Genomic DNA, 17,325 nt, shown 5'->3' on the forward strand with positions numbered 1-17,325 from the left:
TCTATGCTCAACATGTTGTCTGCAGCCTGGTAACATGCAGAGGTGTCATGAAGGACACTAGACTTCTACCTAATGTTGCTCTCATTTGTGCTGTGAGGTTGCATGAGGACAGCTGACCCGTGTGTCTGACTCTGACCATTTTCCGTGCCATGTGACATCATAAAGTCACATCTGAAAAAGTGAAATAAAGCAAAGGCATGACAGCCGAATGTCCTGAAACCACATGTTGTTTATAAGCGTTTCCATGTTATCATGTAGGTGTGTGAGAAGCAAATGAAATGTTGGATACTGTGTTTAATGGTCTTCACTCAGGCTTGTCTGCTTTTAAAATCTTTCCCAAACAATGGATGCAAAACTGATTTCATCTAAAAATAAAATCATCAAACCTGCATTTTTCCTGTTAGTTTTAGCATTAACCCTTTAAAGCCGGGCGGGCACGCTCCGACTATTTTTGAAACCCCTGTAGAACCAGAACCACGTAAACTAGCGCAATAATGTTTTTTTGCATATGAAACCAGAGGAGTTGTACTTACATCTTATGCCTCCAGCTTGTCCTCAGTCACGGTTTCCTTCCACATATAGCTTTGCAAACATTGCATAAAAAGCACTTGCAGGAACAAAAACATAATATTCCAGAAACACGCTTTGCCGATCCGATCAGCTGTTTGTAACACTTCCTACATTGAAATAGACGTCAGTGCGAACTACCGCATGTCCGCCATTACCTGTCCGAAACCGGAAGTGACATCATTTTCGCGGAAAATGACGTTTTTTTTACTTATAGGCCTTAAAAGCCTATACTGGTGTTTTTATAAGTCATGTTTGACTTCATGCTTTTCTGAATAGTTTCTGGGATGCTTAGAACTCAGATTGCACTGCTTTAAATAGTTTATTTTGATGCACCTGCTGGTTTCTTTGCAAATTTGCATTATAGGATTTATTTTCATTTATTCTGCAGTATATAAAAATTGGTGTATGTCAAAAATAAAACTATGAAGACACTCAAAATAAATTTCCTGTTGTTGGAAACTATTTTTTGCAACTTTTTTTGTATTTAAGGTTTTGAGGGATAAGCCTCTTAAATTTCTCTAAGTAGAAATGTATGTAAAAAAAAACCCACAAAAACGATTTCCAATTTTTTTTTGTAGTTTGTTGCACTTTTTTGCATTTATGTAGATACTATGGACTTAATGCAGACATATTATTAAAATATGGGCTATAACAGTTGTATTGATGTATAGCAACTTGAAATGCTCCCAAAAATGGCACTACAGCATGTAAAAATATAAAGTAAGCTCTGGCGGACTTCTTTCTATGGTAGGTCTTAAAGGCTTAATGGCCACTCATGTAAATGCTGGAATTTTCCTACATCCAAGGATAATAATGTTTTTTCCTGGTTTCTGTCTATATAATGTCAGAATTATTCTTATATATCGTCTCGTGTTTTTCAGGCCTCGTCTGACGGGAAGCCTCCGCTGCCAGACCCGGCGTTTAACAGGAGGTGCAGCCTGCTCGCCAGTGACGTGAGTTCATTCAGTGTCACCTCATTATTTTAATGTCACCGTTCATGCTTATTGTCTACAGTTGTGTCTACAGCTCTGTGATGCTGCACTTAGTGTAAGCACTGTAAGTTAGTTTGAGCAGCATGCACAAACACACGTGTGCGCTAACACGCTAACGGCGTGCAGCAGCTATAATGTTGTCATTTTCTCCTTCTTAGGCAGCTGGAGAGGATTTTATGAACTTATAAACTGCCTGGTGGTTTGATCTGTAATTCATAATTACAATAGTAGATCTATATTTTGAAATGTACAAATCAGAAGTAAGTAAACCTTTCAAACTAATGTTTTGGAATAGAAAGCACAATGTTTGCATTAAAATATAGTTCAAGGGTCAGGGTTTTTTTTCAAGTTTCAAATACTTGCTTTAGAAATAAAATCAGCAGAACATAAAGATGCTCAAATACATTACACGAACAATAAAACTGTACTTGAGTAAATGTACCAGGTGACGTTCCACCGTTGATCCGATCGATGCTCCTGTCCAGTGACATTGAGAAGTGTACGAATCAACAGGATCTTTCCTTGAAATACTTTGTTGCCCACATGAACTCTTTGTATTACCAACAGCACAACTGAGCCTCATCTTTAAAAAAGAAAAACCCTGTTTATTCGTTTTTTTTAAATATCTTTGGGGGAAATGGAGGCCATTGCTATTGCTCTGTTTTTGCTTTTTGCAGAAAGAATCATGCACTAGTTGCCAAAATATTCAAATCTAATTCAACATCATTCTGCTAATTTCAACAGAACTAATGAGGTTCACTGCAGTGAGGGAGCTCCTGAATGTTCCAGTTTTCAGCCCTCTGAAATCATTGATTCAGTTCTGAGAGAGGATCATGTGAATATCTGTGAAATGTTTCATGGCTGTCAATGTGACAGTTGGGAACATAATGACACAAAGTGTTGTCATCATGTTCCCATCTCTCTAAGCAGACTGCTTAGAAATGCAGACAATGATTATCATGTGATTTAAGATTAAATGCCTCTGCAATTGTAAATGTTCCCGTCACAGAAAAGCAAAAGTGGAAACTTCGGCTCGTATATGCACCACCCACAGCAGAGGCCTGACAGGCTACACCAGCAGAATAGCCGTTGGGGTCCCAGTTGGCTCTGCTGATGTCATGCTGCTAGCTCGGCTAAATTCTCGGGCTGAAATGTCATCACGGTGAAGTCCGACGTGGTGCGTAACACCTGCTGCTGTTTGCGTCGCCTGATTTGTAACTCATGAATAAAATGTGAACTTCTCGAGGCGTAAGACAGAAATGTGTCATCCTCTCTTCCAGCACGAAGAGCGTTGCCATTGGTAACCAAAGTGCAGCGCTGCCCTTTATTCAACACGCAGAGAAAATATACTCAAAGGAGAAAAAATGCTTTCTGACTTCTAAAACAGCCTTTTGGAGTAAAACGCTGAATGAGGCTGAATGTTGCTGTTGGATGTGGGAGGGCGAGATATTGATTCCCTGGTGTGAGACAAACTTGGCAGCTTGGCTGTTAGCAACAGCAGAATGAGTCATCAGCTACAGTGGAAGCAACTCAACCCACCTGATGAAATCATTTTCACTTTTATTCCTCCAGCCGCTCTCTACATGGGAGAAAACCTGCCCTCAAACATCCTTTTAAGAGGTGTAACACACACTAATGACTTTGCCATCCTTCGGCAGAATCTTAATGAATTTGCACAACAGATGGTGGAAAAAATCAGATTTTTTTTCTTTGGTTGATTCTATAACTTGAAGGAAGACAGCTACATTTATCAGACCATATCTAAAATATAGATGTAGCTACCGCTGCTAGGTCCAACCACTCGCACTGAGCCCTAAGAATAGAAGAAGTTTCTCTGCAGATGTTATGAAAGGTTAAATGTGCCCAAGAAAGCACAAAATGTTCTGCTTTACAGTTTAATACTGACGTTTATGGCTAATGGACTAGAACTAATAATGCTTTTCTACTCTTCAACTTCTACATCTAAACACTTTTAAACTAACAATCACACTTTTGTACTTCAGTGAACACATCAGGGGCAAAACTAGAGGAGGCGGGGCTCAAACCATTAACCTTCCAGTTGGTAGATAGCCTGCTGTACCCCCTGAGCCACAGCCATCCCATATGGAGACTGGCTCACTTTTATAGCAAGCCTCAGGTAGCCAATGGGGCTTTGGTTAACCTCGGTAACCAAGGACGTGTCTGAGAAGCTTAACATGGTGTAGGAGTGTATTGTAACCCCAACTCTAACTAAGTAATGGCTAAACCTGATCGAACAACAGCAAAAGGACGAGTTTTAAAAACCATAAAATGAGGTGTAAATAAACTGAAACAGGATTAATGGTCCCCCCCTTCCCTCGGGACAGTGGCTGTGGAAGTTTTGTAAGAACAGTGTACAAACAGGAGTCTGCTGACTGCACTGTGCTCACCTTTATTTCCTTTAAACTCAACTTTCATCCTTTTCTATTTTTAATAATAAATAATGAAGAAAATTGTTGGAGGCTGAACTATGTTTGTCTTGTTTGAGAGCCGCTTTATTAAAAATATGGTGAGAATAGGTGTCTGACCAAGCGTTGGTTTGTGTCGAGGTGTTGAGAACGTGTTGTTCTGCTTATTTGTGTTGAGTCTGAAGTTGGCCTCGCGTGTTCCTGGTTAGAAGCCATCGAAGCTGTATTTAGTACTTTAAGCACCTGTCGCTTTTTGCCCACACTGACTTCCTGTCACAGATTGGCTGTGACAGATTGTCGTCTGTGGATTAATTCCATTTTTCTCCAGAGTCTCTACAGAAAATCTGCCAGGCTGTTATTGGACCGAACATCCAATCAGATTCAGACAAACACCAAACTGCACATTGTGAAAATATATGGTGAACTATTTGCAGGTCACTTCATTAGCAAAGCACCAGAATACAGAGAGTTTGCATAGTTTTAATCAGTCTGGGATCATGAAGTTAATAAAAGCAGCTTGTTTTGTTGAACAGAGAATAAAACTGAGAATAATCCAGAAATTAAGAGACATCCAGAGTAACTGTAGATATAAGTTTCATTGTTTAACCATTAAATAATGAAACTTATACGTATATGTATACAACAATGGTGAAAGCCCACAAAATTCCCCAAACGTACAACCAATTAATCAGCTTTCTGGAGAGCCCACGCAGCTCTGGAGACACACAAGCCCCGCCCACCCGATAAAACCTAATACCAAACAGAAGAGAGGAGAGCTCAGTCAGGCAGGAGCCAATCAGGAGAAGGTGTAGCAGTGATACTTCACCTGGAGTTCATGTAACGGGGTCGGCTTGTGCTGTCAGTGATCCCCAGTGTAAGTTACATAATGCAGTTAATGTATTTCAATCCTCTGATGCTAATTAAAAGGTAGGCAGCAGAGAGAGATTCTGAAACTCACAACCTGAAGGGATGAAACGTCTGCACGGCTGAAAAACACATCACACGGTCCTCGTGGGGACGCAGCTCAAGTTCACGAGAAGTTCGGCTCAGAAACACGTTAACACTCGTGTCTCATCCTCCAGGTCAGATATAAAGAAGACTTCGAGAAGATGAAGGGACAGAGTCTGTTTGTTCCCGGAGCCGAACTCATCCACGCCAAGAACATCAGCGCTGTGATCTCTGAGGTCTGACACACATCGTACTTGTGCTTCAATGTTAAGTGAGGACCAGGCCAGATCTGCTGTCTTTGTCTAACATTTCCTCATCTTTACGGTCTAAAATTGGCCCTACGATGACTCGTTCTCTCTCTTTTAAACATTGATCGAGTTGTCTGCTCATTGTGCTGAAATGTGACTGTTTCAGTCTAAGTATAAGGAGGAGGGGAAGAAGGAGGCGGCTGTTTCGCTGTACTCCATCCTGCCGGAGACTCCCGAGACGCAACACGCCAGAGAGGCTTCAGAGCTGCAGAGCGAGGTAGTTCAACTTCAGCACAGCCAGATTTTAGTCAGTTTCTCCACACGAGCCACGTTTACAGCGTTCTCATAGAAAGTATGACTGAAACTCTGAACACAAGACCGTTAAATTTCCCATTAAAAATGTTTCATTGGCTTTAGCACTGACAGTCGCGTGTGTTTGTTTTTCAGATTAAATACAAAGGAAACGTGAAGACAAAGATTTCCTCGTCCCTTTATTCTCTGCTGCCAGAAACCACAGAGACCCAGTTTGTCAAAGAGCTGTCTGAGATACTGAGCGAGGTCAGACCCGACGGATGGATTGTTGAGACTAAATGTTAAAATGGAAAATAAATGAAGATGAGTGAATGAAGTGTTATGTCAGCACCACTCGTCCCTCTGAAACTCTCTCTGCTCCTCAGAACAAGTACAAGGAGGAGGGAAAGAAGGAGATGAGCAGCAGTTTGTACTCTCAGCTTCCCGAAACCACCGAGATGCAGCTCGCCAAGACCGTCCACGAGTTCCAGAGCGAGGTACTCGGCTGTTGTACAGCAGCTCTGTGTCAACATGTTTCAGCTGAGCCCGTATCACAGCTGCTCACGCTGACTGTGGCAGATTCATGCAGCTGTAGAGCTCGGAAGACGTCCGCCACACTGACTTTAAAGTTAATCTGTAAAGAGCTACTAGTTTGTGTCTTGTTACTTCCTGGTCTATTCTGATTGGTTCTGATGTCGTTCTGTTTCAGAAAAAGTACAAAGAAGACGGGAAGAGGAAGGCCTCCATCTCCATCTACTCCCAGCTCGCTGATACTCCAGAAATACAGCACGCTCTGGAGGTGTCACAGCTGCAGAGTGAGGTACACACACACACACACACACACACACACACACACACACACACACACACACACACACACACACACACACACACACACACAAACTGTATCCATGATCCTCTTTTGCAAATATCTGTCAGTGCAAGATTAAATGCGCCTGCTCGAGACTCATTTCTACCTTCGGTCTTTCAGATTTGAGTGAATGCAAATGTAACAAAATATGTAACATACATTTTTAGAAACAGCAAAGAAAAAGCAAAATTACACCAAAGTTGACAGTGAGACATGAAGGAAAGATAGAGGGAAGGAAAGAAGGAAGAATGGAAAGGACAAGAGAGAGAAAAAAAGAGAAAGGTGAGAGAAGAAGAAAGGAAGTGGAAGAAAATAATAAAGACAGGACTGAAACTAAAGAGGAAGAAAGAGATAGAAGGAAGGAAGGATGAAAGAGGAAGGGTGAGATGAAGAAAGGAAAAAAGAGAGAGAAAAGGAAAAGAAATAAAGACAGGAAGGAAACAGGTGAGAGGAAAGAAGAAAGAAAGGAAGAGAAGAAGAAAGAAAGTGAGAAAGTAAAATAAAGAGAACTAAATTAAGAGAGGAAGAAAAAGATAGATGAGGAAGGAAGGATGAACGAGAAAGAAAGAAGGAAGGAAGGGCATAAGAAAGGAAACGGCGAGGAGAAGATGGAAAGGAAAGGAGAATGGGAAAGACGAGGAAAGAAAGCAGAGCAACAAAAGAAGGAACAGTAAGGAAAGGAGAGAGGAAGGAAGGAAGGATGGAAAGAAGGAAGGCCTCGCAGCCATCCCGGGCGTTACTGAACGAGCATCAGAGGCTCAGAGTTTGAACCGATGGCTCTTTTTCTGAAATCGTTCTGTTTTTTGCTGTTGTCGTCTTCTCTGTTTTATCCCTGAGCTCAGCCTCTCATCACTCGCTCTCTGTCCCAGGTGAATTATCGCCCTAAGACGATGGTTAGAGGAGCTCCCGCCTCTCTCTACTCGCAGCTGCCCGACACCACAGAGATCCAGTTTGCCAGAGAGATGACTGAGATGCACAGCGAGGTACGACACAGGCGCACCTTTACAACATACTGTGTGCAAACAGGCTGAAACTCTCCACAAGCTCTCGTGCTGTCGGACTCGGCAGCAAAATGTCAGAAATATTCTCGAGACCTGAAAGTTCCCATTTGTTTTCACAGCGTTGAATGAGGAGCAGAAGAAGAAGTTTCCTTTGATAGATTCATATAAGACATTAAAAACAACAAGACTCTGTTCTGTGTTTTTACATTAGTGACTCACAGGATCCCCACAGGTCCACCATGAACATCTGATGCATTATTTTGTGTTGTCTCCCCTCAGAGTAAGTACAAAGAGGGCGGCAGGAGGAGCCTCTCCCAGAGTTTCTACTCTCAGCTCCCAGAAACCGCCGAGACCCAGTTTGCTAAAACAGTTGCTGAGCTGCAGAGCGAGGTGAGCCAGCCTCACAGCTACGTGTGCAGATATAATCACAACTCGTGCGTGATTAGTTATAAAAAGGGAAAATTAGTTGTTTCACGTGCACACTGTGGGAAAATAAAGTGCCTCATTGTATGTTTATGAGTGCAGTTTGTCCCCTGAGGTGGTGCTGCTGTGGTTTTACAGAAACCAGCATTAAAGCTGTGGGCAAAGTTTTATTCCTGTAACGCTGCTCAATGCACCCTTTAAATTAAGCAGAAGGCATTTACTGAAATATGAAAAGTCTCATTCTGTGTCTATATGGGTGGAATAAACACCAGTGGGAAGGTCCACACTGTCGCACACTTTCCTCTTTCAGTTTTCCTGTTTTTTCTTGGTGCAGATTATTTGAACATTTCACATAAATCAGTTGGTGCAGAGATAACAATTTATTAGCCCACCTGTCATTAAAATGAGGAAACACAAATATTTTAGGAATCAGTCACAAAGTTGTTTAAAACTGAAAATGATATTGTTATTTATGAGACATGTAATAAACTGAATTCTCAATTTTGGACCCAGATCTGAGTCTTCACACTGGACCTCTGTGTGTCAGACACATGAATCAAGCATAACAATCAACCACTGAAACAAACTGTTCAGTAAATACAGAGTTACTGTCACTTCATCTTAAGACCTGAACTCTTCCACGGCAGCATTTTTAATTTCTCTTTGATATTTGGGCTGATTGGGGCCCGATGAATGTAAAAACAAAGAATTTACCTTATTTTTGTTTTTATGAAAATCAGAGCCACATATGATGATATTCGTTTAAAACTTTGATAGAACAGTAGCAGTATAATGTTCTCGTAAGTGGATATCAGGCCCTTGTAGAGCAAAATTGAGTATTTTGGTCTAAATAACCCAAAATGTGATGTGGACGCCAGGTCCTAGGAGGTTAAACTAACTTGCTTTACTTCCTGGATAACAACAATAATTCTATTTTGACATAAAAAATATGATTTTAATTAAATTGTTTGTGAATGCTGATGGATTAACAATTACAGAAACATTAAAAATTACCAACAGTGTTAATTCAGGTCAGCTGTGAGGAGGGGGGATCATTTATTTGTTAAGCGCTGGACCTCTGCACCTGATTTTGCACCTTTCTAAAAAATAAACAGTCCTGTGTTGCTCTTGGATTTCTCTTTTTAATTACTCAGAAACACGTATTTGTCTTTTTTGACCTCTGAAAGTTGCACATAGATACCTGGAGTTAGCTTCCCGACAGTTTTGTAGGTTGTACCTGTGAGCACAGACGTGGACTTTTACTGCACATTTATATTTCATGTTTGTTCGTGTTTGAAGGCTTTTATGAGCTGACGCTGGATTAACATTTGTCTTTGTTTTCAGAGGCGCTACAAGGAGTCGGGGAAGAAGGGCGTGAACTCGTCTCTGTACGCTCTGCTCCCGGAAACGCTGGAGACGGCTCGCGCCAGGGAGGTGTCGGAGCTGTGCAGTGAGGTACAGGAACTGTACAAAGCCAGAGAAATGTTGGAATAAATTACATCTGTAGGTGGAGATTTTTTGGACTTATTTAATTAAATGATATTTTGTAGTTCGAGTTATTTCAGTAACATTTGGGATCATTTCAGGAGAAACGTGCAGATTTTTGTAGAAGTATTTTCTGTGTGGATGAACTTTGCTGTGATCACAGGTGAAGTATAAAGAAGACGGTAAGAAGGAGATGAACATCAGCCTGTACTCTCTGCTGCCCGAGACCATCGACACCCAGCACGCCAAGCAGGTGTCAGACCTGCAGAGTGAGGTACACAACAACCAGGTTTTTTAAAAAAAACTTTAAACCTGAGTAAGACTATTAGTAAAAAAGACATTTATATGATCATCATACGATTTTCAAGGATCATTGTGTTGTTCTTCAGCCATCTTTAAACTGTGTTAGCTTTAATGTTGAACTCAGCCTCGTCTTGTCTCCTGCAGGTGAAATATAAAGAAGGTCTGAAGCAGAAGATTCAGAGCAGTTTGTACCATCGGCTCCCAGAGACCACAGAGACACAGCTGGCCAAACAGCTGTCTGAGCTGCAGAGTGAGGTACACGGCACACGATGACATGTTTACTGTTGTTAAAGTATGACTAAGAAAGATGTTTGAGGTAAGAAAGAAGATTTGAAGCAAAAATAAGGGCGAGGAGTGTTTCAAAGTGAAAGAAAAATAATAAAAACGGAGCCTTTAATCAGTGAGGCTGTCAGCTATTTGAGCTTGACTTCCAAATGAGCGTCCACGTCCACCAGAACATGACACGGCTGCTGCACTTTCGGTGACACGCTCCTCTGTGTTCGGTTCTGGCTCCTTACATTCGGACGACTCTGGTTTTCCTGCTACTTCAGTGCAGCACTTCCTGTTTTCTTGATATGAAAACCATCCTTTCATCTTGTGCTCTCAGTCTTTGGGTCTTTCCTTGAACTGTGGCAGGAAAAAACCTTTTCACATCCCTGACAGACTGAATAAATCATTTCAAATCTCATTTCTCAGTTAAATCAATATTTACTCAGTGACAGAGAATCAAAGCTGAAAAATGGAAAAGCAACTTAGACGTGATACTGCTGTGTAAAAATGTGAATTAGAGCTGAAAAGAATCTGTTTTCCACTCGTTTTTTAGATGTCGCAGTAACAGCGAGTGAGCATCAGCCGCGCAGCAGCGTGAAGTCGAATTTTCATTAAAAAATGAAGAGGCTTGTGCTAAATATACCGCTGCATTGTGAGAGTGAGCTGCTTCACTCCTCAATCGTTTGAAGCTTGCGCTCCAACAGCAGAGTGCGAACTGTAGTTTCTATTAACATGATCACTGACGGCCTGATGATTCAAGTCATAGTTCATGTCATCTCTTGTTTGTTGAAGTCATTCAGAGGACTCTCACTAACAGCTCCTGTCCCAGACTGAGGACACGTCTGGGTTTAGTCTGAGTGACGTGTCGGCTCAAAGTCTCCGACTTGGCTGGACTTTGTGGGCCACGTGTGAGGCAGATGCTGGATCAAATGTGTTGGTCAAAGCCCAAAGGAGACTGTAAATACGGGACATCTGGACCAGACAGTTATTGCTTTCTGTGTTTAGTGCTGCTCAAGCAGCTCTGACCCACCGGAGCGTGATGACGGGATCTCTGGGGTGTCGTGTGGTGTCTGGCACAGGACACTGGCACTGGATCCTTTGGGTCCCGTGCTTTCTGATGCATCCAGCAGAGGCACCAGAGGCGAGGCCAGCGCCGTGGACTCGTTTATATCTTTGGAGCTTTTCCCGCAAGTTTTGTGGTACGGCAGGACGCACGGTGCTGACGGGATCAGCTGCAGTTATCCATCAGTGCTGTCGGAGGTGCGAAGAAGAAAGGCATTGTCTAATAATATGATGCATATGGGTTTGGTTATGTGACTATGTGACTGTCTCATTCTCGTTTCATTAAAAAAAGCTACATCTAATTTGATCCCACTTTTTCTTCTCCGTCGCCTTTTTCACAGAGACACTTTGATTGATTCGCATCGATCCTGAGGAGTGTCACAGTGATGGCCGTCGTTTACTGAGAAGTGATATTTGTTCGTTTTTGTTGACGTCTGCAGGTGAAATATAAAGAAGATGGAAGGAAGAAGGCGAGCGAATGCCTGTATTCTCTGCTGCCTGAAACTCTGGAGACACAACACGCTAAAGAGGCCGCAGAGCTGCTCAGTGAGGTGAGAGCAGCCTTTCAGTTTGTGTTGCTCTGACATGAGAAAATAGATCCAACGAGTGAAGATTATTCGTGTTTCCTGTTGTGGATTTAACCAGATTAAATATAAGGAGGGTGGGAAGAAGGAGATGTCCAGCTCGCTGTACTCCACTCTGCCCGCCACTTCAGAAACCAGCTTCGCCAGAGAGATGAGCGACATGCTGAGCGAGGTAAATGTGATGTCATGACCTCTGCTCCAGTCTCCCATCAGTTATGATAAAGCATGTCGTTTTTGGGAGGTTGAGCTTTTCTTCTTCTTCTTTTCTTTTTTAACAAACTCTGATTATGAACCTGAGTCTCATCACACTGAAAAATAACCTAAAAACAAAAACAGTGATGTGACAGTTCTTCTCTCTGAATAAAAACCTCAGTGTGAATGTGCCACACGGACAAATGGAGGCTGTCTGCACATCTCTGCTCTGTGGCAAAACAAACAGTTTGTCTGCAGAATCTCAGAAACTGCTTGATTTGTTCACGTGGACTTTTCATGCTTTCATGTGAATTTCTGTCACATGCACAGTGGTGGATGTTCATGCTTAGCCTGCTCACAGGTTCAAGTTAGGTGAGAGAGGTCAGTGTGTCAAAGGTCAACGTTCAGAAAGCTCTAAACACCCAGTTTCAGGCTGTTTTTTTCTTTTTTTAATCTTTTGGCCCATGTGTCGTCAGCTGTGAGCACAGAAGCCCCACCCACCTGCTGTGCAAACCCTCTGTTTACAAAGGGCAGCCAATCAGAGGGAGGTTTGCTCCGGAGGGCCTCCCACAAAAAGCCCAGTATCAGAGAAAAAAGTATTATTTTGAACTGTGAATCATAGAAATATGAAGCATTCAGTTAATTGCAGTTCAATACAGATTTATTTATAAAAGTGCACATGTCAGCATAATTTAAATAATAAGGCCACACCTTTAAAGCATTTAGTGTAGACGCCCATCACTCTATGCACTAGAGTGAGAGTGATGGAGGGAAAACTCTGCAGCTGAGGCTGCTGAGAAAACAGCAGAGAGAGGAAAGCCGATCGTTTAGAAACACAGAAAATGAAGACGTCACAGGAAGCTCGCCAGAGGTTCCTGCAGAAAACACCCGACAATGAGAGCAAAAGTGAAGAACACAACGAGATTTCACAGAAATAAAACTGAAGGAAATAAAGTCTGAGTAATAATTAAGAAGCTAAAACTCGTGTTTTTACCAAATCAGGGGCTCAGACTAGAAGTTTAATTGGTTTTTAATCAAACATGGTGTGTTTTTAACTTCAGTAATCACAGCTATTATCATCTGTAATTAATGACAATGAGCCTGACTGGGCAGGAAATTAAAGCAAATCTTATAAAAACCATCAGGTTGAAAAACGACTGAGAAAAACTGACTTATAGGATTTAATGCAGGAAAAGTTAAAGAAGCATCTAAAAAGGCATACTCACAGTAACATCAGCTCTGATCAAAGCACAGGGGCCGACGTAGCTGATCACGTTACGGCGGGCACAGGTCAAAGGTTTATCAAAGACTTATCTCAGCAGCAGTCAGTGAATCGTAAAATAAACAGGACGGCATGTAAAGAGGCTGAAACAGGAGCAGCATCAGGTCTCCAGTTCCTGCACAGAAACTCGTGTCAGCTCATCGTTAGTTGGTTTATCTGCACTGCTGCATTTAATTAGCATTACAGATACAGTCTGCACTGCCGAGGCTCGGCTCGCTGTCACTATTGATCTGTGAAAGCACAAATATGCGTTTATTTAACACAAGTGATGAAAAAGCAAACGACAACAAAGAGAAATAAATACAGAGAGAAGTGTGGCTAATCCGTATGCCTTACAGATGCTCGAGTCCTTTATATCTAATAGATCTGAAGAGTTCATCACTGAATAGAAGGAAGTAACTCTTCCTGTTTTTGATGTGCTGTCTTTTAACAGATTAAATACAAAGAGAGCGGGATGAAGAGCCTGTCTAAGAGTGCCTACAGTCAGCTACCAGAGACCGCCGAGATGCAGTTTGCCAAAAATGTTGCTGCGCTGCAGAGCGAGGTGAGGAACGGGTGTCTTTATGGGAAATGTTTTCAGCTGATTCACGGCAGAAAACAACTTCTTCCTCTTGAAGTAGCAGAAATGAAACATTTACGACAGATTCTAAAGCAGCAAAATGAACATTTTTAACATTTCAGTTTTGTCACAGTTAAAAATACAATTATTCTTCCTCCCAAAGCAGCGTCACAAACACAGAAGAAGAGAAAACAATGTTTGTGTTTATAGTAATTCCTCATCAGTCTGTGTTAATCACACTAACAGACAACACAGTAAAGAAAAGTTCAACTCTCAATATCAATATTATTTTTGTCTGTCCACCTCATGAATCTTTCAAAATAAAAGCCATCTTATATTTTTCCATTTGAAGTCTTTTAATGTGAAACAACAGCAGGAAGAACTGTTGCATTAGAAGTGACTTTAAACAGCATGAGCCTAGAAACCACTATAGGAAATATACAGAGTGTTTATTTGATATTGTGGATGTTGAAATTTTAATATTTTTGTGAATTTAACATTAAACTGAACTTAACCCACTGATGCAGATCACAGAGATTCAAAAAGTCAGTTTAACTATAGAAGATGCAAACTGAAAGGCCACTGAGGTCGTGTTTAATGAATTACTGTCAAAGTCTGTTCCTTGAACTGTTAGAAAATCAAAAGTGTAATTTCGTCAAATTATTTTCAGATGAAGTACAAAAAGGGGAAGAAAGACGTGTCGAGCTCTCTGTACTCCACCCTGCCGCAGACTCTGGAGACGCTGCACGCCAAAGAAGCCTCTGAAGTGCGGAGCGAGGTAAAACCCTTCACTGCTGTGATTGTAGACTAAACATACACATCTATCAGTACATACAGATATTTGGATTTACTGTAAATAGCACTGAGGCAGAGCAGGCGTACACAATACATAAAACAGCTGATTAATTCAAATACAGTTATGAGTTCAAATGAAATAAAAATGAATAAAATAGTCGTTCAATTTTGTGTTTGTTGGATCCTAAAGGTTGCAGGAGTTCAGTTAGCTGGTTTGAATAGTTCACATCATTGGGCAGACAGATGTGGAACCCTGAGGAACAATGTTCAATGTTAGAAGTTTGCTCACCATCACTGACAGTTTGATACTCTGCATGTGATCCTGTTTGTGCTCAGCTGAACTACAAGGCCGACCAGAAGAAAACTCTTTCCTGCAGCCTCTTCCACCTCCTGCCAGAGACGTTAGAGACGGCTCACGCTAAAGAAGTCTCCGAGCTGCTCAGTGAGGTAAATAGAAGAGAAAAAAAACCAAGAATTACTTTAAAGGGCAGAAGCTGCCGATTAAATCAAATGTTTTTTCTAGGTGAAATATAAAGAAGACGGTAAGAAGGAGATGAACATCAACCTGTACTCTCTGCTGCCCGAGACCATCGACACACAGCACGCCAAAGAGGTGTCGAACCTGCAGAGTGAGGTACTTTAATCCCATTTTAATGGCTTTTTCTTTCCATCGTCAGTCAAGATAAACAACCTGTGTATGCAGTACTCCGAATTAAAAAAAGAGTACACATAATAATTTATGAGAAAGAGAAAAGTAGGAATAAGAAAGTAAAGGTGCGATTTTATTTATCAGGATAAATATTACAAAGTGTTTCACACCAAATAAAAAAATGAGGGAAATGAATGTTTGAACATAGAAGACTGCAGATCTTTGTGTGATCTGAAGTCCAGTGAGTTGAAGTGTGGAGTAAACCACGAAACAGACGTCTGGCCTCAGTTTGTTAAATAATACAAAAAAATCTAATCCATTGAAATCTGGACAAAAAATGAAAACATGTGTTTCTTCTTCATCTCCTGCAGGTGAAATATAAAGAAGGTCTGAAGCAGAAGATTCAGAGCAGTTTGTACCATCGGCTCCCAGAGACCACAGAGACACAGCTGGCCAAACAGCTGTCTGAGCTGCAGAGTGAGGTCGGCACTCAAACAGGAAAGGCTTGAAATTTGTGCCTGCTTGTTATCAAGAATAAGTTGTTATTTTATTATTCAGTGTAGCTTTAAACCCCCCTCCCTCAGGCCAGTGTTGACTCTTTTGCAACCTGCAGTCAGCTGAGACAGAAGAAGTCACTTAGATGAGTGAAACGTTTCTCCCACTGAAAACGTCCAGATGAACAGAATCAAACTTTGGGGAAACCCAACAAAATCCATAAATAACAATCTGTTCAGAATCTACTCCTAATGTGCAAATGTCTTAAAACACCGGTAAACAGCAGGCAGCATTAAAACTAATTCTGTTGTTTCCATGTTCAACTGTTGTGCTTTGTGTGTGACGTGCACCAAGATAACTACTCAACCTGTCCGGGCAGCAGCGTAGCATATGCATGGCAAAGATTAGCTCCATGTGGGGTAAAGCAGTAACTACAGGCTGCAGAGAGTGATGCACAAGCCACCACTGATGCTAACGGTTCATTTGAAATTGCAGACCAAGTACAAGGAGGCTGGTAAAAAGGAGGCGAACGCCTGCCTGTACTCCCTCCTGCCTCACACCATGGACACGCAGCACGCGAAAGAAGCTGCAGAGCTGCTGAGTGAGGTAATGTGTTGTTTTCTTGTAGTATTACCTGACGACTAGTCATCCACAGAGGGATGATTAGGAGCAAATAAAAGATTCATATGTGACAATGAGCAAACATGAAGACAGGGAAGAGAACAGTTGGCAGGAAGGAATGAGCGTGACAGAAACAAAGAAGTACAAAGAAGTGCGACCAGCACACGGCAATTCAAGCTAAACTGTCAGAGAGTAAAAGTATGTAGCATGATAAACATTTTTGGCTCCACAGGTAAAATACAAAGAGAGCGGGAAGAAGGAGATGTCCAGCTCGCTGTACGCCACTCTACCCGACACTTCAGAAACCAGCTTTGCCAGAGAGATGAGCGACGTGCTGAGCGAGGTAAATAAACCATCAAAGTATCCCACAGTCACCTGTTGATGACCAGAGCAGAATCTAAAACCACTTCAGAAGAGAAATATGACGGAAAGTCATCAAAACAGGAAACAAGATAAAAACGTTTGTGTTGCAGCAATAGAGCAAACATTTTACTGCCCAGAGCTGACGACAACAGAGTTCGGCTGCACATTTTGGCTAAAAAGAAGCTGTGAGACTTCAAAACTGCTCAGTTAGTTTGTATAAAAAGGATTTCTCTGTTTTCCTGAAAATAAGAGAACAAACTAAATTAGAGTAGAAGATGTTCTTTGTGCTTCCCCACCAAACGCTTTTAAAAACATGAGAGTGACGCGTGCTGCTGCACAGGCTGACGTGTTTCCTGTTACATGTCAAACGTTTAGTGTGACTCAGTCCAACATGCCACAAATACTCACTGTAGAGCACAAGATGTTGATTTCTCCACACTTGAAAATGCACTTTTTACTAAAAAATCAATGATGGGTTTGGATAATGGATGGAAACGTGACACATCAGTACTGTTGCTATAGTTACCTGGTTTTAATATACTTGATGCGCAGATTTAAACGTCATGGTTAGCCCGTTCGCTGGTTTCCAGGTTATCATTACATGAAAGTCATCGTCCGAAACAACGTCCCGATCTTAAAGTCTTGTGTGAGATTAGGTCAAATATGCTGTCTCGTCATTTGTTTGCCTGACATTTTGGAGAGAGATCGAATAAACAGCAGCGCTTCGACATGCAGGAGGGATCCAGGCTGTGCTTCAACTGAGAACTGAGAGCAAAAATAGGGAAATGCAGAGAGAGCTGCAGTAAGAATGCCCTTTGATTAGTTATAAATAATCACTACCCAGATTATTCACCGCTCTCTGATGCTTCTACCTTAGACGCTCATCAGAGGGCAG

General features: G+C 41.7%; 1 protein-coding gene across 7 annotated transcripts in view; it reads left to right on the top strand.

Moving 5' to 3' along the window:
• Positions 1-17,325, top strand: part of LOC308386270 (uncharacterized protein) — an 84,468-nt gene that overhangs the window by 13,281 nt on the left and 53,862 nt on the right. For 6 of the 7 annotated variants that reach the window (XM_080865687.1, XM_080865689.1, XM_080865690.1 and 3 more), the window contains exons 3-22: positions 1,452-1,523; positions 5,071-5,172; positions 5,351-5,461; positions 5,632-5,742; positions 5,862-5,972; positions 6,185-6,295; positions 7,216-7,329; positions 7,627-7,737; positions 9,115-9,225; positions 9,419-9,529; positions 9,703-9,813; positions 11,331-11,441; positions 11,536-11,646; positions 13,382-13,492; positions 14,178-14,285; positions 14,639-14,749; positions 14,826-14,936; positions 15,323-15,433; positions 15,942-16,052; positions 16,300-16,410. In XM_080865687.1, the coding sequence (XP_080721813.1) occupies positions 5,098-5,172; positions 5,351-5,461; positions 5,632-5,742; positions 5,862-5,972; positions 6,185-6,295; positions 7,216-7,329; positions 7,627-7,737; positions 9,115-9,225; positions 9,419-9,529; positions 9,703-9,813; positions 11,331-11,441; positions 11,536-11,646; positions 13,382-13,492; positions 14,178-14,285; positions 14,639-14,749; positions 14,826-14,936; positions 15,323-15,433; positions 15,942-16,052; positions 16,300-16,410 (2,073 nt within the window). In that variant the 5' untranslated portion in view covers positions 1,452-1,523; positions 5,071-5,097. Of the gene's footprint in view, positions 1-1,451; positions 1,524-5,070; positions 5,173-5,350; positions 5,462-5,631; positions 5,743-5,861; positions 5,973-6,184; positions 6,296-7,215; positions 7,330-7,626; positions 7,738-9,114; positions 9,274-9,418; positions 9,530-9,702; positions 9,814-11,330; positions 11,442-11,535; positions 11,647-13,381; positions 13,493-14,177; positions 14,286-14,638; positions 14,750-14,825; positions 14,937-15,322; positions 15,434-15,941; positions 16,053-16,299; positions 16,411-17,325 lie in introns of those variants that run through there. The other variant, XM_080865693.1, reaches the window with a different exon arrangement.

The sequence above is a fragment of the Rhamphochromis sp. 'chilingali' genome, assembly GCF_963969265.1.
Source record: "Rhamphochromis sp. 'chilingali' genome assembly, chromosome: 18".
Lineage (NCBI taxonomy): Eukaryota > Metazoa > Chordata > Actinopteri > Cichliformes > Cichlidae > Rhamphochromis > Rhamphochromis sp. 'chilingali'.